The sequence below is a fragment of the Lates calcarifer genome, linkage group LG14, assembly GCF_001640805.2.
Source record: "Lates calcarifer isolate ASB-BC8 linkage group LG14, TLL_Latcal_v3, whole genome shotgun sequence".
NCBI lineage: Eukaryota > Metazoa > Chordata > Actinopteri > Centropomidae > Lates > Lates calcarifer.
This window is the reverse complement of record NC_066846.1, coordinates 4,215,645-4,236,916: the sequence shown is the minus strand read 5'-3', so window position 1 is coordinate 4,236,916 and position 21,272 is coordinate 4,215,645. Positions and strand designations below refer to the sequence as shown.

Genomic DNA, 21,272 nt, shown 5'->3' with positions numbered 1-21,272 from the left:
ATTGTTGACAGCAGCACAGGCAGGACCCTAATGCTAACACACAGGCAGGCTGATGCAGTGAAGCAGCTTTTAACAAGGGAAAAACAGACTCACAGTCAGACAGGAGGACGAGACGACAGGCAGGTATCCAGGCATGTGTATGTGTAGACAGGGTGATGAGAAAACTGGGATCAGGTGTGTGAGTTGGGGGGGGGGACTAATTCACTACAAAAAAACTGGTGAGCAAGTGGAGCAGGGAAAAAGTCTGGGGACATCCTGTGGGCCAAAGGGGAATTGCAGGTCTGAGGGGGAGAACATGGACATGGAGGAAAATGAGCAGCGGCTGGAGACAGCAGCTGAGGGGGACTGAGGGTCAGACTGTGACTGTCAGAGTACAACAAGCACAGGTGTAAATAATACAATGAATGATCCTTGAATGATGAATCATTCAGCTGCTTATTCAGGGTCCTGGTGTTGTTCGTGCTGTCTCACTGACACACAGGTCATGACTCACTGAGACACTTGAACTGAGCAGAGCCAACGTTTCCTGCTGTGACAAGTCACACTGTGTGTTTATTAACCATCTATTGTGCTAGTTTAGCACAACATTTACATATAATCACTTTATAAAGTTGAAACGGCAAATAACAGGCAAAATACACATCCAACACAGTCTATATTACTGTGCCCACTTGATCAATGTCCAACATTAACTGTCATTTTAGCTGTTTTCTCCTCTAACTCCTCAAACATACAGTCTATGTGGCTTTTTAGCACAAAAATACTTCACTGTGTTCATTAACTTTCTCTCTGCATTGAACTATTGTTTGGTTTGCTGCAGCTCAAACACACATTTCACTGTTAAATGTCCTTTCAGTTGTAGTATGATTTTTTTTTTTTAAGTCAGTCTTTTACAAATAGCTTTTTTTTTTTATCAGATGAGATGAGAACAGTTGACTTTAATAATCAAACTTTGATACATCTTTGAAGGGTAATGGTCTTTAGAAGAGACAGCTGAGCCTCTGGCTTTTGTTTTAACACTTCTTGTTCGGAAGTCATTTATGTGGCCAGATTGAACGAACAGACAGACATGTACAACAGCCCGCCTCTTTCCAACAAACCCCCTGTACAAGAGCTCACAGATATAAAGTGTCATTGCAGTGAGACGATCAGACGCACAATGAGGAGCTTCACCTTGATACCAGCTTTACTTCTCTGCTGTAAGTACTGACTGACTTCTTCAATTTCCACTGCATTGTTAATTGTTGTTATATTTTAAAGTTGTAGTGCTGCTGCGTTATCAGCTCTCTTGTTGTCTCTGCTGTGTTTCAGCCTGGATCTCTGTCTCAGTGTCTGAGTCTCAGACTGTGGAGGTCCAGTCTGGTGAAGACGTCACTCTGCTGTGCTCCAGCACCTCCACAGCTCCAACTCACACATTTTGGTCCAAACTTTATAACAAAACCAAGATCAGCTGTATCTCCTCTATGTACGGCTCTGAAGGCAAAGCTTCATTCTGTGATGGATTTCAAAATGGCAAATATGAAATGAGCTCCAACATCACCACAATCTCTCTTAAAATCAAACAAGTGGATGTATCTGACTCTGGACTGTATCTCTGTGGATTTTACATGAGTGGACACACAAGACTTACTGTGACAGATTTAAATGTTCAAGGTAAGATTGAAGTCTTGTCTTTCTTTTGGCGCCTGTTCTTCTGATCTGTGCTTCAATATGTTGAAACTCATAATTGAATAATGGAAAGAAATTCAACATAAAATGATTCTCACATCTCATTAAAGGCAGTGATGAACCTTGTGACCATGTTGACGGCAAGTGTACGAGTAAGATTCTCCTAAATATTTCTTTGATTGCACAGAGTGTTGATGTAAAGCAGCTTTGGTTCTGTAATGTTAGCCATGAAGGAGCTGAAGAGTTTAATCTAATGATCTTTCTTGTAGAAGAACTTGATGGAATAGCAAAGCTGACAAGTATGATCCTCGGTGCTGTGACTGTTTTCCTTGTCATGGTCGTCATTGGTCTGGCTGTTAAATACAGGAAACGTGAGACAGGTACTTCTGACACCTACAGAATCTATCTTTGGTTTTGTTCACTTTAAATTGTGTCAATATGATGGAATAATCCCAAACTTCCTTTGTGCCAAAATACAATTAACAGTAGTGATAAATGATGATGATGTTGAAATGAGTTGACCAGGCCTTTGTCTCTGTAGCTCATAATGAAGAGGAACACAGTCCACAAAAGCAGAATCCAGTCTCAGATGACCTGAACTACGCAGCTCTAAGTTTCCAGTCAAAAGCAAAGAGAAAGCGCAGGCCTCCATCAGAGAGAGAGCTGGAGCCAAATGTTGTGTACGCTGCCACCAGATAGACTCAGGAAACCACTGGAACAGCAGCTCAGAGTGGAACTGATGCTTTATCATGGAAACCTGTGGATTTTGTGCAACTTGTATATTAGAGGAATTTACACATTTGCCATATCTGATGCCTTTCCTTTGTCCACAAATCTACTTTTTTAATAAAGATCTAGCTTCATTTTCAAATTACAATAACTTTCTTGTCACTATCTTATTGGTGTTTAATGGAGGACACTGGTGACTGTCCAGAGTCTCTTATAGTGAGAGTTAGATGCAGCAGTGGAGGAGTGAGAGAGGGTCACATCACTTGTTTGGCAGGAAGAGAGACAGCACAGTGTGGTCTGACTACAACTGATACATGTGCTTGCATGGGCATGCAGAACCACTGATGCCGTGCTTGTTATTTTCCACTGTGGTGATAAACAGTAACAGCTAAAAATGAAGTTTCAACCACAGGAAGTCAGGCCCTCGGCTCTCTGCATCACAACCACACACAACAAAGGCCTAATGATTTTTTGAAACAACTCCATTTTATCAAAAAACAGGAGGTATTTTGTTTTTAAATTAGAGATCTAATCTAAACTTCCTGTGTATCTTCTCATCATGTCTTTTATCGTGACCTTACATTTGCTAAACCACGTGTTTAAGAGGGAAACTGTGATGTCACACACCTGAAAATACTCATGGAAAAATTGTTCATTCTCTGGTTGAAGTGGACTATAAAAGTAATTAAAATAGTTGAGATAGAAATGAACGTATGTGTTTTCCTCCATGCTGTATAGTTTGAAGACTTGATAGACGTAGTTATCAAACTTCCAGAGTTCTTGACATAATGGGGGGAATTTAAGCACAGGGAAACATCATTGACGTGTATGTTTATAGTACTGAAGCACTACACTACAGTGATGATCAGAAATAAGCACATTTGAAGATTAGATCCATCACCTGTCACTTTTAGTGATTCATTCATTTTTATACTTGCAGATATAGTATAAATTTACAGTATGAAAATGTGTAATATTCATCATCTCTATGAACCAGGTGATTCTTTTCTGAGTGCAGTTATGGTTCTGAAGACTGAACACACCTTAGCTACTCAATAAACATATTTTACTGGACCTTTAAACATCTTGACCAAACAGCACAACCAAACTGCTGCTAGGGTGATGGATGAAATTAATTTTTTATTATGAGCGTGTTCCCCCTGCTGGCCATCAGTGGGATCTATAGATGAAGAAAAATGAAACTAAAACGTTTGGAAGGGAGACAGTCCCACACCCACTGATGATGTAACAACATACATGAAACACTAAAGTCTGAATCAATGTGAAAGGCATTTGTTATTCTAGAGTATCGCTGCATAAAAAGTAGAACTTTAATTTCTACAATAAAGTCTACATATAATCAAATCTAACAAACAACAATCACGTTTTTTTTATACCTAAGGAGACTTTAAATGTTTTCATGTGATTAAAATGTTCGACTTTCAACACAAGACCAGCAGAGCTTCGTTTCATGACAACCACAGCTGGGTGTCAAACCTCAGTCTTTTTGTGGTAGCAACCAAAATGTTTCTTTGTTGTGGAATCTGTTGTACCATGACCACAAAGCTAAACCTTGCACTTTGTAGTGTTGAAAACCGACATTTTCTGAACTACAATATCATTAGGAGAGTGTTGACATTATTTTGCCCGTTTTGTCTGTATTTCATTCAGGCTACAGGCTCTTTTACAGCTGCTTGTGGGAATGATTTTGCTTTGTTAAAAAAAACAAACAGGTTTTGCAGAATTTTTTTTATATAACTCAAAAGTATGAAAAAAAATAATGGTGTGGTTTCAGTACTGAAACTCTGAACTCAGGACTTGCATAATTACAACTGATCCTAATTATCACTAGTAAGACCATTATGCAATTAAAGGATAACCAGTATATTTTAAACCTGGGCCTCATTTTCCATGCTTTTAGGTGTAAATGATTAAAAAGGATAAAACTTTTTGGAATCGCTGCAATATTGAGCAAAACCATCATACCAGGCCACTGAACAGATATTCCAGTGGATTTAATTGCAGCCATTTCTGTTCAATACTGCATCGACCATTTACACCCAAAAACATGGGAAAATAAGGTCTGTGTTTTAAAAAACAACTTCAGTTGTATATATTAGGACACATTATTAGAAGCAACAATAATGTGATTTGGAAACATGAACACAGTATTAATGTATATTAGTTAACAGGGAGGCCATGTCATTGTTTTAAATATTTTATTCATGCAGGTCAGAATCCAAAATGGCAATACAAAGCAGAGTACTGTAAACTTCTCACCTCCATCAAAATTCTGTGTAAAATTGACTAATATAGCAATCTCCCAGTATTGTTGACTTTTTGCCCTTTTGTACAAAGGTTATACTGATAACATCTGTAAAACAAAAATGTGCACTTTCTGATTAAGTCCATTCAGTCAAAACCTTCACTCTTGTCCAGTTTAACTGAACCTAACTAACCTAAATGCTTTGCTAATTTCCAGTTTCAAAAACATTGGACCTAAATCTAACCATGGTCTTCAAGTCTGGTATTAAATGTGCCGTCAGTGCTGTATACAGGGCTGCCAGCTCCTGAATGTATATAATTTTGAATTACAAACACTGGCAATAAAGAGCAGCAGATTTACAGCTGAATGGAGTTTTGCCAACAGGTAATGAGTGAAAAACAAAATATAATTTCCACTGTTACAAACCTCTGTGGTACAGAACTATTCATATTTACCAATAAAACAGTTCAATGTGAGCATGTGCAGTCCCAGTGGTGCTTAAAGCCCTGGACTTACCTGTTGATTCTGAAGGTCTCCAGTAGCCTCTGATGTCATCTCCCCCAGATTCAAGGTAAACTAGTCTCATCTATGAAGTCTCACCTGCTTGAGTGTTAACGCCTCTACTCACCTAAGCTATAAAGTGAAGAGGTTTTCAGTTTTGGCACTGAGGGAAAAAAGGTTCGCTGATGAATGATAAAAGCTGTAGTATTTCAGAGAAGAGATATATTTCTTTAATCAGCGTGACGATTTTCACAAGTTTGTTATTCGTGATTTCATCTTATATAAACGCATATTCATTAAATTTATATTTTCGAAGGATCCTAGGAGAGGATTCGAATCAATTCAAGCGGTTGCAGTGATGAGGTGTTTCAGCGCTGGGCATGTTTTTCAGCACATCTGTGAACAACATTACTGCACAATTTCGATTTATTTAAAAAAAAAAAAAAAAGAAAAAAAAGATCGACAATGGACAGGTACATGAACGCTTTAAGGTAACTGCAGTACCTAGCAGTTACTTTCTACATGTGTCAAACTCTTGCGTCTTAGCAGTTTAAATTTTCACAGCAACGCCACATGGAGGTTTAGTTTTTCGATGGAAAAGTTTAACATGATGGAACCAACGTGCAGACTAGATTTAATACCAAACATGATTCAGTTCAGTTAAATCTACAGTCACAAGTATCGCCTAGAAACTGCTGCTGAAATGATTCAGCTTTCTAAGGTTACACACCACATCAGAACACTAAGTTTTCAAACGTAAAAGTACAATTTAAAAAAAAAACAAAAAACGCCTAACTCTTGACGTCAAGCATTAAAAATACTACACCACAATAACAAACTAAAACAATCAGGGCAAAAAAATACGAGAGTAAAAACTGTCCCAAAATAATAAAAACAAAAACAGACGTGGACGTCGGCAATTCGGTTCCTCCTGTGAGCATCTCAGGGGAACTTAACGCGCTCAGCCGCAGACAGGAAGTGGATAGTGTCACGTGCATCAGGAGGCGGCGAGCGGCGACGCAGTCGGACGACGATCCTGAAAGAAGAGCAAATGACACAAATGAACTGTCTGCAACTGTTGATACAAGCACGTTGTTCCATCGCAATGACCTCCATGTTGACTTTTGTCCAAGTTCTGCATCTCGAAACACGTTCTTCAGTCACACTGATCCCAGACTGGACCGTCTGCCTTTATCGGATTTAGCCTCAATTTAAAAAATGGTATTGGCTAAAATCTAGGTTAGTGCACAGACGTGCATTACCAACTTGTTGAATAACACTGCGTACGCATGCTTTTTCAAACTTTGTTTTTCCACAAGATCTAGTGCGTGCGTCACTTGTCACAAGCTGCCTCTGTCTTCACTGGGTCGAAGGGAAATTTTGAGAAAAGATACTGAACACCAATCTACCTCAGACCTATTCTCACCTTCACATGTCGGGGCCTCGCTTAATAAGCGTAGCGTGCAGGCGGTGGCGGGGGCAGCCGGTCTGCGTAGGGGTCCCTGGCACGTGGAACTCCGTATGCCGGGACCCGGGAAACCGGAGAGAGTCGAGAGCGCTCGTAGGAGTAGCCGTTACTGGCGGGGGGCATTGGCGTGCTAGGAGCTCTCCTGAGGGGGCTGCGATCTCGGGCGTAGTACGAGGACGGGGGAGGTGGGAGGGGGCGACGATCATACGGGTCAAGCGACGACGTCATGAGACGGTCTCGGACGACGGCTGAGGGGGGAGGGGGAGGAGGGGGGACGCCGGCACGCTGATCCTCGTAGGAGGCCATGCCGTACGGACGGGCTCTGTACTTCTCATAGTAATCTACCACGCCATATCTGTCCCTCTCACCCTCATAGGGACGGTCAGGATAAACAGCTCGTCTAGGGGGAGGGGGCGGCAGAGGAGGGGCTGGGTAACCTGGGGGAATATGACTGAGGCGGCCTCTCAGGTAGCTGGGAGGGGGAGGCTCGTGCCTCTCTCCTGGATAGCGTGGGGGCCAGTAGCCACCTCTGTCTGGGGGAGGAGGGGGGTAGTCGTCCCGTTCGTCATGTCTGGGGCGGCTCTTGGAAATCTGGACATGGATGCGCTTGCCTACAGACGAAAACAAAGCAAACAAACACACATAACAGAAAAAAATACATATTACATAACCAGGTTCAAAGTAAGCACACAAACCTCACGAATACTTGCTTCACATGATGACCCTTACTTACCTTGAAATTCAGTGTTGTCCAGTCCCTTGATGGCATCCATGGCCTCATCAGAGTTGGACATATGTACAAAAGCAAAATTCTTGACAACAGCACACTCTGTGACCGTGCCATACTCCTCGAAGAGAGCGCGGAGCTCTTCATCGGATCCCTTCTCTACATTGGCTACATGCAGTTTGACTGAGCCCTGGTTCTTCCCGTGGCTGGCCTCCACGTTGATTGGTGTGCCGTGAAGCTTGAAGAGGTGCAGGTTTTTGATGGCTTTGGTGGCGGCCTTGCGGTCATCCATATGGACGAAGGCGTAGTTCTTGATGATGGCACACTCTGTGACTGTGCCGTACTGGGTAAAGAGTGCCTTGATTTCATCCTGGTCTGCCTCTCGGGGCAGATTTCCCACAAAAATTTTCACCATTGTTAACGACCTGTTCAAAGGCAATTTAGAGCAAACGGGACATTGCAGGGGTGGAGACAGGAAAAAAAACTCTTAATTAAAATTACTCGCTGTTACCTTCGTATGCACAGTTTTATAGTATTAGGAGAAATCAGTTTACATCATTTGCTGTACTACTATTGTCACGGCTGTGAATATAGGCCCATTCACTGCAAAATGGCTGACGACAGCTCAACCGACGCGGCAAGTCAACTAATATAAATTACCGAACTTATCTAACACTAGAACATATTATCCTATTTGTTGCCATTTAAACTCCACAGTGTGTGTAACTGGTCAAGTCTAAACACAACTCCAGGTCATGGTTTTGCAGATTTTCTTATGCTAGCTGTTAGCCAGTCGGTTAGCTCGCCAGTCGAGCTACGCTACTACACAAAGCGCCACAGTCCGAGCGCTAAGCAGCGAGAAGGCGAACAGTCAGACGTTAACTGATGTTTACGGAATTTAAAATGCCTTCAGTTGTACATATCGAAACACCGCTGTGTGAGTGTTAGGGTTACCTGAATGCTGGGCGCCCTCTACAAAGAATTCAACCCACTTTACGAGTAATTTCCTCCAGCCAGCTAGCTTCCGTTTGGTTTTTCCCTGCCTTTTGCCCTTCGTCTTCCTCGCCTGCGCTTTTGCCAGGTCACCACCACAGCGCCGCCCAGTGGACAGGAGCGCGTGGGGGGGGGATCACCGCAGGTTTATACATAATATCAACAAACATTTAGCTACCGTATTCGTTTTGTTTTAAGTCTGCGTAAATAATTACCTGATATATTTTCTACCTTGTGATGACTATATGAGCGACTATATGAGCGCATATTACTGTATATGATATGATATGGTTCCGTATACCTGAGAAAGTTCAAAATGAGGTCACGCCATATGGGTCACACTGCATTATCATGTTTTGTTCCTGCCACTCCCCCTTGTCTAAATTTGTTTTAGTTAAAAAGTCATCCCTGACCGACAACATCACGTCTCACTCCTTGATTCACACAGGGCAGGGAACTAAAGGAATGCTACATCTCGGATTAATGTGTAACGGTTCAGTTATACGGCTTTACTTCCCGCCACAGCTGTAAATACTGCAGGGTTAGGGGTAAATGTGAAAGCATGCAGAGACTTCCTCTCTGTTTCACGTTGCGTCATTGTGGGAATTTCCAAGGCTTTAATGAGACGTTCAGGTGCTCATCCTAAAATTGTATATTAGGGTACAGCGATCGTGAAACATTTCATCAGAAAAGTCAAAAAATAAACATTGTGATAAAGTTAGCACTGAGTAGAGTGGAGTTTCTTCTTCTTCTTCTATATTATTATTATTAGGCTACTGGCAAATGCAGCACAATGATATAGAGGAGCCATGCAACAATAATCATATTTATTATTCAAGAATTTGTGGGTTATTTTTTTCAATAAACTACTAGTTTGTTTAACTTGAAAGAACGGTGAAACATGCCTATTACAATTTCCCAAATCTTGGGAATGGCTGAATCTTCAGCTTGCTCATATTGCCCATATAAATAAATATTTACCTTATCCTAAAATGTACAACAGTTCGACCCTGCACGTGAAAGCAGCATTGTTGTTACTGGTGTCTTGTGAGAATGACGAAACCCAGGAGAAAAGAAGACAACAGCCTGCAGAGAGAGGGTGGTGTTAGTCTTCCTGTTTTCACTGCCAGCAGCGACACCGTTAGTTAGTTCCCTCTGAGAGCTGAAGAGAGAGCTGCCTTTGATTCTGCCTTTGATTCTGTTAAAGGACCTGCATCAACATACAGGTAAGGCACAAAACTCTAAGAGCAACAATTTATATATTTACTTTATTACTTTACTTTAGTTTGACTGGTAAATCACCTCATTCCACTGTGTTCCTAATGTGTTTTTTCACTTCTGTCCTAAGAGCCTTTCCCCCTTGACTGATCTCATCAGGAGCTTCATTCATGATGAATGTGTCCCAGACAATGGAGACGGAGGAGGATCTCCTGACCTGTCTCCACATCAAGCTTTACCACCCTCAGCAGAGTAGCAGGGGCCTTTACGGGCTGCTCCCCCTGGGGAAGAGGAGCAGACACTCAGCAGATGACCCTCTCAGGCTTGGCCGTGACGCCCAGGCCTGCACCTACTCCCTGGGTGACCCCAGGGTGTCCCGTAAACAGCTGGTCCTCTTCGCCTACCGCACGCCCCAGAGCCCAGACATGCTGTTCACCATCCAGAACCTGAGCCAGAGAGGACAGCTGCCGGTGAACAGCTCTGCTCTGGACTACCTGGAGAGGATGGATCTCCCGGACAAGGCCCTGATCCGGTTTGGAGAGTACGAGATGCTCATCATCCGCGAGTCCGGCGAGGCCAAGGGGAGCTTTGAGGTGGAGTTTGAGGTGCTGGCAGTGCCTCCATCCAGGGAGACGTGCACATGCGTGCCCAGTATGATTCCTGTCATGGACACAGGCTCATGTGTGACAAATGGTTTCCCAGGGGAGCTCAGAGCAATTGGCCCTCTGGAAAATGATGAGACTCTGATGTGTCAGTCATGATGCAGTGATTTGCTTTTACTTTCATATTGACTTGCAGTTGAAGGCGTTACAAATTGCTGTGTAGTTGTTACATTAGTTCATGCAGGCTTAGATAAAATCCCTGTTTTTAATGTGAAATCATAGTTTTATTTTTTCTTTATATCTATTACTCTTTGTCTATATATTACAAAAGCTGTTTCTCAATAACTTAACAACTCCTACTGTTGAAATGTAAATGTTAAGAAGTCTTAAAGCTATTTGTTTTTACATGTTCAACTCGAGTACATTAAATAGTCTTCTTAGTAAAATGTTTTTGTTATTTACTGTACATCAGCCATAGGGTTGACAACCCATTCAGTGTTTCATTCATACAGCACCCTCTCAGACTGGCTTAACATCTTGACTATTAGAAGCAGGTTTTTCCAGATTTGCTTGGGATAAAATAGCTCTCAGGTTACAGTGATAAGATAGGTTAAAAACAAACAAACAAACAAAAAAAAAACAATGTACTTATCTTCTTGGCATCATTCATTCATCATTCAGTGGTGGCAGAAGTATACAAGTATTCTTTTATTTACAGCAAGTACAAGTATCAATACCACTGTGTAAAATTACCCCTTTAATATAAGTTCTCCAACCAGTAATATAATGTTATTATCAATAAAAATGCCTATCTAGCCCTTACTGTGCACTTTTTTTACATGATCACTTTGCACTTACTGAACAGATTTAGCACCTATATAAAGGTTTTCTAAGTGGCTTTGGATAAAAGTACTTGTTTTGTGTACTGGCCTCTTTCTGACTCATGTATAATTATGTAATAGAGTATTTTAATATCATTAATAGTCCAGGTAGAGCTAATTTAACTACTTCATATAAGCTGATGATACACTCTAGATGAATGATTTTATCTGAACTGGTAATAATGTAGAGTATAAAGTAGCATAAGATAAATATCTACAATATGTACAAGTATCTCAATCGTGAACTGACGTAGTGGAGTAAGTACATTTGAAGAGCAGACAGGTTTATCAGTTTTAATCAGTGTGATATGATCAGGGAAAAACAAGAAATGCAGATGCAAAGTTGCATCACCTCAAAACTAGATTTATGGAACCGCAGCAGTTTTTCCTTCAGCTGGTCCTCCAGCTAATATCAGCACAAGGCAATGGCAATGGTAGAGATACACACGTCAGGTGTTGTGTTTGAGTTGACTCCAGAAACCGGTGTTATTTTCTAATAGTCTTCAAACAAAGTCCAGTCTGGTTGGAGAATCTCTACTAAACTGAATTTATGAGCAAGAGGTGTGATTTCAGATCTTTATCTACCTCTGGAGGCAGAGATCACAGTGTTAGTGGCTGTTTACCGGAGCTGTTAACAAACAGCAGGCTTTAGGAATGACGGGAAGAACAGCCATAAAAGTTTGGAGCGTGATCACGGTCATGCAGGCAGCAGTTGGACCTGTCCAAACAATGTGAGGTCAACACACTACAGAGACTCTAACCACCACCCACAGTTTCTCGATGCTCCATCCCAGCAAGAAGGGAGTGTGTGTAAAGGGAACCTGGTTTGAAATTACATGACTTCAGAGAACAAACATCCAAAAAAGGGAATAGAAAAAATGACACTTCTCCTTCTTAAGCGGATGCAGTGGGTTAACTTTTAATTTGACTTTTAACAGATTGCTCTGTTTTGTTGTTTTTACCCAAGTAGAGCAACTACAGTATCTAACCATCTATGGCTGGCTACCTGTCCAGGATGTATCCTGCCTCTCACCATGTGCATGCTGCCATCAGTTTCAGCCAGCTGTGACCTCTACAGTTAATACAGAAAACATATTTTTGCTCTACAGTAAAGTAACGTCATTCAGTTTTTCAAGTTTTATGTGGAAAAAGGTCATTGCATTAAATCAGGTGACAGTGACTAATGGTGATAGAAAGTTTGTCACTGCCATGTAACAAAATCAGACAGGGTGTGACATTACAGCTGAACAGAGTAAAGACTGCAGATGCTGTAATACCTCTGTTTGTATTTATATCCCGCATCCTGTACACTGAGGGGAATCTCTTGTTCACTTATTTTAGACTCTACTGTTACAGTGAGACTGTAAACTACAGCAGAGCTTGTGTGAAACTTGGAGAAGTGTCTCGGTCAGATTAACCACTGGAGGTAGAAGTTACACAGTCAATAAATGCTTGAGGCTGCAAGGTAGATGAAAACAAGATCTTCTACAATTACAATAAACTACCTGGGATTAACAACAGACTCAAACTACTGACCATACATTTACAAACTCCTATCAAAAATGTGTTTATTTGCTCATGTTTGAACAGAAAGAAAAGTCTATCCACATTCAAAATAAAATCAAAATATGATTTATACTTTAGACAATATTTTGACAACACAAGAGCTGTCTACACACAGTCCTACACAGTGTATAAAATAATTGTAGGTCACAAATGTTGTGTATAAAAAGTCTTGCTTAGGTTTCAAGTAAACATTCAAGGCTTTATGGACTGTGCCAAAACTCAGTCACAGTTGTAACACTGTATGGTTTTGGTCATATCTCAGTTAGGTGGTGAGTGTGTGTTAGAGCTGGGATCTGAATCAGTAAGAATCAGTCCAAAATGTAACCTGTAGATCTGTGTCCATCAGCTGTACGGCACAAAGATGGAACCATGCAGGTTTTCTGAGGACTCAACTGGGACATTCACTCCAGATCAGCCCTCAATGGACCAAACAGGACCAAATCAACTTCCTGTAAAAACAACAGACACTTGGTCAAGGTTCACAAAACAGAAAAGTCTCTTATAGACTTCATTGTGAACTTGCACTGCCTTACCTTTAACCACGGGACCATCTCATCCTGTAATGTTCCTGTTCCTGTGAATTCATTCCAGGCCCATTATAGTCTCCAGAGCAGAAACAAGCCTGTGAACAGAGACAGGAAGGGTCAGACATCACACTGATGGAAAAAAAAAAAGAAGAAAAAAAAAGAAAAATGTCATAGGATAGCATTAGATGTAATAAAAAAAGTCAGTGACTAAAAATTATTTTTTCTAGTGAGCACTTTATAAATGTTTTGACAAGATGTAAAATCAGAGTATCTTTATAAATCTTTAAATCACATTTTCCAGATTTAGAAATTACAAATTTAAAATTCAGTCTTTATCACGGGTGTGAAAAACTGCAGTATGAATCCAAGTACACAAGAGGGAGCCACAAAACTATTTATTGCATTATTAACAGGTGTTATGTAATATTGTTTAAACAATATCTACCTCTTGTCTTCAGGATGCTGGACATCTTCCAAGGATGACTTACCATGAGCTGGCATCTCCTGCATAGAGTCTAACAACCTACAAAGAGCACAAATACTAAGAATACCAAGACTGCATGCAATTTGTGGTACATATATACAGAAGCTACAAATGTTGAGAGTTAAAGACAGTGAAAGAGTGAAAATTGTCGCAAGAGGGTAGAAATACGGGCCAGCGCAAAGCTCAGTTAATTATTGTTCTGTTTCTTGGAAACCACTCTGATTGGCTCGACACAAGGTAGGCAATGGCAGACACTGATCGAGGATATGCAGCCCCGTGTTCCAGGGACATCGCACACAAGCCGATGGACGCAGCTTAAAAACTTCAGTGGAGCCACAAGAGAATACAGGAAACGAAGGTTATAGTAAATTTATTTGGCCATTTTTCACACTCCTGGGTTTATGGACAGCTACAGATTTAATTAGCTGTATTAACTTTGAGAGTCTTAGAGGGGAAGTGATTAATTTAACCTCTGTAATTAATATCAGAGAACAGCTGAACATAAAAATCAGACTGCATTCTCACTTCGCATTACAAGCCCGGTTTCTCAGGTAACACGCATCAACACAAGATTTAAATGGAAAGCAGATCAAGTGCTGCTTCGCAAACAAATAACTTTAAAGTCCACACATTCTTTCCATCACTATCACTGAGGAATGAACAAGACATCACCTACCATGTGTCAAGCTGATAACTCAAGGGTGTGGAGAATGAAACTGAAAGCGTGTTAGGAGTTAAACGCCTGAGTATTTGCTAAATGTATATGGTCTGGTGGACAGAGGCAATCAGCCAAGTCATTAGGCTAAAAGGCCTACCCATCGTGGAATAATTTGACAGTTAAAACGTCGTGTTTGGTTTCAGTTGTTTATTAAAAAGCCTTCAAATGAAAAGCAATTTGTAAATAAAATCATACATGACGGTGCTATAGATTCTATTTTCGCAAGAAAAGATAACACAAAGTGTAAAAAGAACAAAACCACACTGAAACTTTTGATTTGTCATGCTAACATGTGTCGCAAATCTTAGATTACTGTACAACCTCCCACACCAAGTATTATATTAAAGCACTTCTACACTGAATCTTTTAAAACTGACTGATTTTGATGGGTATTTTGTGATCAACCACCAACCCTAGTCTGGATACAATAATCTTCCCTTGTTATATATTATATATTATTATAATTATATCAGTTTCCCAGAGGCCTTATTTCATTTAGAAAGACTGAAAAACAGTGTGCAGTTTTTGCAGTACTGCATCACACTGGAGTAGACTAAGCACCTAACCCAGCATCCTACTCTGAAAAACACTTTGAAGGGTTTGAACAGTAAAACAGGCAGAGGAACAGAAAAGGCAGAAACAGCTCAGAAGAATACGTGAACTGTAGACATGGAATCGTATGTTTTTAAGTACGAGGCTGTCCGCAATACAGTATCTTCCAGTAAGTCTCAGGCGAACGCAACGCAATCCGCCATAGGCGAGGGGGATGTATAGCGCCACGTGCATCAGCAGACAACGACGATCTTGTCATATTCTAAACCTGAAAAGAGAGCACACCACACATGTCAAGGAGCGCGTTTTACTGAGGAAGCGCGCAAGACTGATCTTTGATGTTAAAGCAACAATGTTTTAGGATTTTACCAATAATGTTTTTTTACTGAACTATTGGCTGTGCTAGACCTGCAGGAATTAAAAGCTCTGACTGATGATGATGATTTAAAGCGTGATTCTGCCCAAACTTACGGGTTCAGCTCTTATTTAGTTCGGTACACTTTCATTTGAATATTTTTTAAATCATGCCTATCAGTGTAATTTACGATGCCATGACACATCCACTCTCGGTTCTCACCTTGTATTACACTCTTAGGTGCCTAATAGCCTGCATAGCGAGGTGGAGGTGGCGGTGGCGGCGCTCTCTCCGTAAAGGAGTCCCTGGGCCGGGGAGCTGCATACATTGGAGTTCTGGACATTGGAGAGAGCCGGGACCGCTCGTAGGAGTACCCGTTACCAGCTGACGGAGCAGGCGGGAGGGGAGTTCGTCTGATGGGGCTTCGGTCCCTGGTCATGTAGGACGGAGGAGCAGGCGGGAGCGGGCGCCGCTCATACGGGTCAAGGGACCCCATTCCGAGACGGTCTCTAACCAGTGCCGAGGGAGGAGGCGGAGGAGGGGGGATGGCACGCCTGTCGTCATAGCCTGCGGTGCCATAAGGCCGGGCTCTGAATTTCTCATAGTAATCAACCACCCCAAAGCCGTCTCGCTCCCCATAGCCACGGTCGGGATAAGCTGCTCGTCTCTGAGGAGGCAGTGGTGGAGGCGGAGGCGGAGGAGGGTAAGCGGACATGCGGCCTCTGTAGGGAGGCTCAGGCCTCTCCCCCGGGTAGCGAGGAGGATAGTAGCCTCCTCTGCCTGGCGGAGGCGGATAGGCCTCCTCCTGGGGCGCCCCTCTGGGTCTGCTTTTTGATATCTGAACATGTATGCGCTTTCCTGAGAGAGAGAAAAACATTGTCCCTCAAATCTAAAGGGCTAAATACTAACAGTGAGGAAACCCCAAAAACTTCTCAGCCTTTCATTCATAAGAGTAGAAAATCAAATCTACTTACCCTGAAACTCTGTGTTATCCAGTTCTTTTATGGCATCCATGGCCTCATCAGAATTGGCCATGTGCACAAAGGCAAAGTCCTTGACAATGGAACACTCTGTGACTGTGCCATACTCTTCAAAGAGAGCACGGAGCTCCTCATCAGACCCCTTTTCTACATTGGCAACGTGGAGCTTCACAGGGACCTGGTTCTTCCCTCTGCTGAGCTCCACGTTGATGGGCCTACCGTTCAGCTTATAGAGATGGAGCTCTCGGATGGCTTTGGTGGCTGACTTGCGGTCGTCCATGTGGACAAAAGCATAGTTTTTGTATTTGGCACATTCGGTCACTGTGCCGTACTGAGTAAACAGAGCCTCAACTTCATCCTTCCCAGCGTGCTGAGACAGGTTCCCAATGAAAATCTTCACCATTGTTGCGCCAGTGCACTTCTGTAAAAGTGGTACAGACAGGATGAGTTAAAAGAGGACACCATGCAGTACCAGAGAGTAACCACTGAGGGAGCAAATGGTGAGTAGATAACGTCATTATCAGGAAATAGAAAGCTTGTAATTGAGGCGACTGCTATCTAAGGCGGCACCAGAGCGAAACATTTCTTATCTGTCACCAGATGGTTTACTTAGCGTCGTTGTTACTAACGCTTGAATTTTGTCATTAGTCTCAAAAAAACTGTGCAGCTTCAAATACAGCTAACAGAGATAATGCTGGAGTCGAATAAGTTTCCGCGTTTGTACTTCCTGGCCAGTGAGTGGCTAGCAGCCTCGTTTAATTTGAATGGTGTCTATTAGCAAGCCAACGATAGCTACCTGGCGTTAGCCATTTTGTCGTCTGTGACAGAACCAAATAAACTTCAGCTCAACTACTGACACTATACACAGATACGTTTGAAGACCTGAAAAAACTACAGTGGTGATAAAAGCAACGGGAATGAATAGAAAAAGACACGAAAGGTACTCACTGCTTGTGGACGGCGGCGCCACCACGAAGTCGAAACTCCAGTATGACAAACAGTAAATACCGGCTGACGATATGCGCACAGATATGAATCTGATTGGTGGATTGATGTGTCACTCAAAAAGTATGGACTGCGATTGGGTGAAGGAAAGTTTTCTTCAAAAGGCAATTTCATTTAATATCGTGTAACGGTATGTGAGGGCGTGTAGTGTCAAAAGTTTCCTTGTGTCTTCTTCTATGGTTTATAATTGTAATATGTATTGATATTTATCCCATATTTTTCTACATCTTTCTTTAGTTACATGTAAACATATTTATATCCAGACTGTATCTAACATTTGACAAGAGTGAACCACCATGTAAGAAAAAAAAAAAAAAACTCTTTCATGAGTCAGCAGTGACAATCTTTGGAAAACTTCCTGAAGGGACTATCCTTATTCATTACATATTTCCCCTGTGAGCCAGCATGTGTTTTCTGAGCTCTTTCCTCACAGCTCATGTGGCCATTGTTAGTCAGGTTATGTTAGTCAGATGTTACACCCATTATCCAAGAAATCCCAATTTAGTATCAGTGGAAAATTGATGAACTGTGCTGTCACTATCCCATTTAGAGAGCCTGAAAACAAGAGACAGCTGATGAGAGCAGTGACAGTAAAGGAGCCATAACACCAGAACAATGAACTGTGGGACTGCCCCATTACATAAATGGGGCAGCTTCAAATGCATGTGGGCTGATATGTGACATAACACCTTTTCAGACTGGAGCCTAAGAAGAAGAATAAACTGGTGTAAAAGCTTTAAAACTAATCGTCTCTATGTATGTACTACATTTTTGTGATTAAAATGTTATCTGTGGTTAGATTTCTAATAGTTCAGTATCGCACATCTTGGTTGGAATAGAGATAGTTAGAGATCTCTGAATTTAAATGGATGATAACAGGTATGATCTGGCAGTGTGAGGTTCCCACAGGTGATAGGGACTTAGGGAGGACTGGGGGTTATGAAGGTTCATCTCCCAGGGCAACTGATACCAGGAGAGGAGGTCAGAAAATCATCAACAACCAGTCTTCAAATATGGAACCCTATATTAGTTGGCAGAAGACAAGGAGTCTTAGCATCAGAAATTATGTATGTAATGAGTGTAAAATGTAGTGTAACACTTGAACAAGTCTCCTTGTCTTTGAGAAAAACAAAGATGTGTGTTTAAAAATGCATTTTTTAATAAGGTTTGATAGTTTTTAGTATATTTAGTTTGTACACAATCATCACAAGATTCCATCCATGCTGTTGAAAGCTGAAAACAAGAAGAAGAAGAAGAAAAGAGTAATGGGGCCTAACTCAGATTCACATGGCAAATTAAAGGTGCCATGTGGATTTTCCTTGTAAACAAACAAAAGTTATGCTCGTGTGCACGTCCTTAGGTTTGTTGGTGCATTACTGCCACCAGCTGTTGGTCAGCAGGATAGAGTGAGACGTAAGGCCAGACACAAATCACACTGCCTGTGTGCTAATGCATACGCCGGATACAAAACAAAATGGGGACACACTTATAAAAACATAACTACTTTGTTCTACAAGTGGTCATAATCTCACCTAAACAAATGGTGCTCACAGCTGAATGAAAAGGTCTTTGTCTCAATCGCGGACCTGGTCATGCTGGGCTGATTTGTCATTATGGGTGCTGGCAAAGGATGAGGGCATAGCTCTCATGGGGAAGAAAACTGAACTTACCTAGCAACAGTGTAAGCCATACCAGAACACAATGAAAGTGAAAATGACCTATGTGGCACAGTGAATCCGTTTTCTGCTCCTTTATGCAGTCTATAAATGCCCTCTTGCACAACATACAGTGGAATTACAGTATATTTGTGCTCCATTAAATTCTAGTAGAATGCTATTAACATACCTTAAAAAGGAAAAAAAAAGTCTGTAAATATTAATATTACCATAGAGGATGGGAAAAAGATTATAATAGGTCAATGTAAACTCAAAAATACTGTAATGAACTGCTATAGCTGTATGAATCAAGATGCAGCTAAAATACATTTTGTAAAAGACATTTCATATTTTTCAGCAGTCAACCACCAGTGTAGCGGATCTGTCTATGACAGTGAATCTCCAGCAGAGGGAGACACAGGCTGATAGAAGTGAAGTCACAGAGCAAACTATAAGAATGATGGGATTTTGTTTTACTGCATCATCCTAATAAATTATTCAGGGATCAGCACACTGACAATTTTGAGTGTCAAGTTCCTCTCCAGCTTTCTTGTAACTTTTCAATCAATAAATTAAGGGTGAACGCTGCTCTAAACAGAATCATCTATTTTGTTGGAATGAATTGTAGTATCTGTTTATGGAGGACCACAACTGTCACAAACAGTAATAGTAATAAAACATTTCATTAATTGAAAATTAATTGTAAAATAAAATGGGCATTTATCATCTATAAATAAATTGGCAAAACAGCAAGGCCAGGCACACCCACCTATGATCCTGAAAAGGTCTTATTATGGCCTAAACAGTATTGGAGAAGATAGCTATAGGGTGTGAGGCGGCTGAGGCTCTCTATCAAACACAGAGCTTGTTACATCCCATGGCTAATTTGATCTGCTTTACTTTGTTGCTATGACTAAGCAAATCTCAACAGCTAATGATAAAAGGAAAAGCACAGGGAAATGGAAATGCAAATGGGATAGGAAATTGTCCTTTTAAATGCCTGATTCAAATCAGCATTCTTAATTCAATTTGTGAATTCAGTTATTTCTCTTTAAACTGTATTGTTAAATAGATTTTTAAATCCTAATATTTATTAATAAATTCTTTAATGTATTTTTAAATGATGTACTTTATTTTGTTGTTTTTGTCAGATTAATATGTAGTATTTAATTCTTTTCTATAAGCCCTGTTTTTATTATTATTATTACCCATTAATATATCAAATAATGAATTACTTTGTAATTTAATTTATTTATTGATTGATTAATATATTTGTTTTTCAATGGCTATTTCTATTTTAAACAGTTGGTTATTAATTATTAAAATATGTAATTACAATTTCTGTGACACTTCCAGTCCTCTGTACACAAGACTTAACTCAGAAAAGAAGTCAACTATCTAAACTGAACTAATCTAAACAAAGAGAAACACAAATAAACTAATGGCATGAAGTATTTGCTGACTGAGATCTGAGAAGATTCGAGAACATTAACACCTACCAGTATTTAGCTATGTTCATGTCTTGTACCCCCAACCTTTGCAGGCCTTCCAGGGCTTGCTTGTAGAGTGGCATACCCCCTGAGCATGATGGAGCCATCACCATGCGTCATAGCGAGGATGATCTCTCTCTGTTGCCATCCTTGCCAACTGTCAATGTTGAATATGATGGCAAAGAAACACAGAACCTTTCAGTTTGCATCACAGGCCTCTAGTATCCTTCTCCTGGTGTTTTATATCTGTGCTTAATCTTGATCAGTTTTTTGTTGATCAGTGTTTAAAAATACATCTCATAAATGAATGAAACATTATGTCCAATGGGGAGTCCAAGTTCCACCTCTTACAGGCTGACACCTTCACTAAAGAGGAAATGATGCACCCTCTCCAGGGGCTCCACAAACACCAAAACAGCAGCCAGGATCCTGTAAATACACTGCTGAATCACTCTGCTGTGGAAAGTTCCTGAGATTCATATCAAAAGTAGAATTGCATCAGACAGTGACAAGGGAGGTGTCCTTTGAAAAAATGATGAAAGAAGATGAAAAAGCATCATTTGGCAAAGGCCTATTCACATCTACTGTTGTTAAACAAGGGTAATGTGGATGAGCTAAAGCTCTTCTAAATGCTAAAAAATGACAATAATAGCTGGACATCACTGATGCCTTTATACAAAATTAGGATTACTTAAAATAGCTTGAGACAAATTTATCACTGTAGTGACAGTTAACTCCCATTTGTTTTTATTACATTGCAAGAAGTCATTATGAATAAGTGAAATTACTGCAGTGATATATATTCAATCCTTAAATTAGGTTTCAGTTGACATCACTTGACATCTCAGGCTGCTGTGTTAAGAGTTTGGGCTTGTGGTAAAAAGAAC

At 40.9% G+C, this 21,272-nt stretch overlaps 4 protein-coding genes across 8 annotated transcripts; 2 read left to right on the top strand and 2 right to left on the bottom strand.

Annotated features, from left to right (window-relative positions):
- The first annotated feature begins 873 nt into the window (after positions 1 to 873).
- Positions 874 to 2,548, top strand: LOC127143265 (uncharacterized). The gene is made up of 5 exons (XM_051075609.1): positions 874 to 1,199; positions 1,312 to 1,653; positions 1,779 to 1,820; positions 1,938 to 2,048; positions 2,210 to 2,548. Exons 1-5 carry the CDS (start codon positions 1,070 to 1,072, stop codon positions 2,365 to 2,367), a joined length of 783 nt encoding a protein of 260 aa, XP_050931566.1. The 5' UTR covers positions 874 to 1,069; the 3' UTR covers positions 2,368 to 2,548.
- A 2,051-nt stretch (positions 2,549 to 4,599) lies between these two features.
- Positions 4,600 to 8,456, bottom strand: LOC108882017 (RNA-binding protein 4B). The gene is made up of 4 exons (XM_018674231.2): positions 8,314 to 8,456; positions 7,366 to 7,784; positions 6,591 to 7,243; positions 4,600 to 6,200 (listed from the first exon to the last, which is right to left on the bottom strand). The coding sequence occupies exons 2-3, from the start codon at positions 7,772 to 7,774 to the stop codon at positions 6,612 to 6,614; spliced, it is 1,041 nt and encodes a 346-aa protein (XP_018529747.1). The 5' UTR covers positions 7,775 to 7,784; positions 8,314 to 8,456; the 3' UTR covers positions 4,600 to 6,200; positions 6,591 to 6,611.
- A 955-nt stretch (positions 8,457 to 9,411) lies between these two features.
- tifa (TRAF interacting protein with forkhead associated domain) lies at positions 9,412 to 10,994 on the top strand. Of its 2 annotated transcripts, none has more exons than XM_018674234.2 (2): positions 9,412 to 9,578; positions 9,730 to 10,994. In XM_018674234.2, the coding sequence occupies exon 2, from the start codon at positions 9,741 to 9,743 to the stop codon at positions 10,329 to 10,331; it is 591 nt and encodes a 196-aa protein (XP_018529750.1). In that variant the 5' UTR covers positions 9,412 to 9,578; positions 9,730 to 9,740; the 3' UTR covers positions 10,332 to 10,994. The 2 variants fall into 2 exon arrangements, with proteins under 2 accessions (XP_018529750.1, XP_018529749.1); XM_018674233.2 differs by having other exon boundaries at positions 9,417 to 9,578; positions 9,701 to 10,994.
- A 339-nt stretch (positions 10,995 to 11,333) lies between these two features.
- LOC108882018 (RNA-binding protein 4.1) lies at positions 11,334 to 17,396 on the bottom strand. Of its 4 annotated transcripts, XR_001960723.2 has the most exons (6): positions 17,184 to 17,292; positions 16,230 to 16,656; positions 15,478 to 16,113; positions 13,592 to 13,669; positions 13,153 to 13,241; positions 12,605 to 13,068 (listed from the first exon to the last, which is right to left on the bottom strand). XR_001960723.2 is itself a non-coding variant. In XM_018674232.2 (4 exons), exons 2-3 carry the CDS (start codon positions 16,636 to 16,638, stop codon positions 15,500 to 15,502), a joined length of 1,023 nt encoding a protein of 340 aa, XP_018529748.2. In that variant the 5' UTR covers positions 16,639 to 16,656; positions 17,184 to 17,292; the 3' UTR covers positions 14,481 to 15,168; positions 15,478 to 15,499. The 4 variants fall into 4 exon arrangements, 1 of the variants encoding a protein (XP_018529748.2); XR_001960725.2 differs by lacking the exon at positions 15,478 to 16,113 and having other exon boundaries at positions 11,334 to 13,068; positions 17,184 to 17,394; XR_001960724.2 differs by lacking the exon at positions 15,478 to 16,113 and having other exon boundaries at positions 11,334 to 13,068; positions 13,153 to 13,669; positions 17,184 to 17,396.
- Positions 17,397 to 21,272: the final 3,876 nt, after the last annotated feature.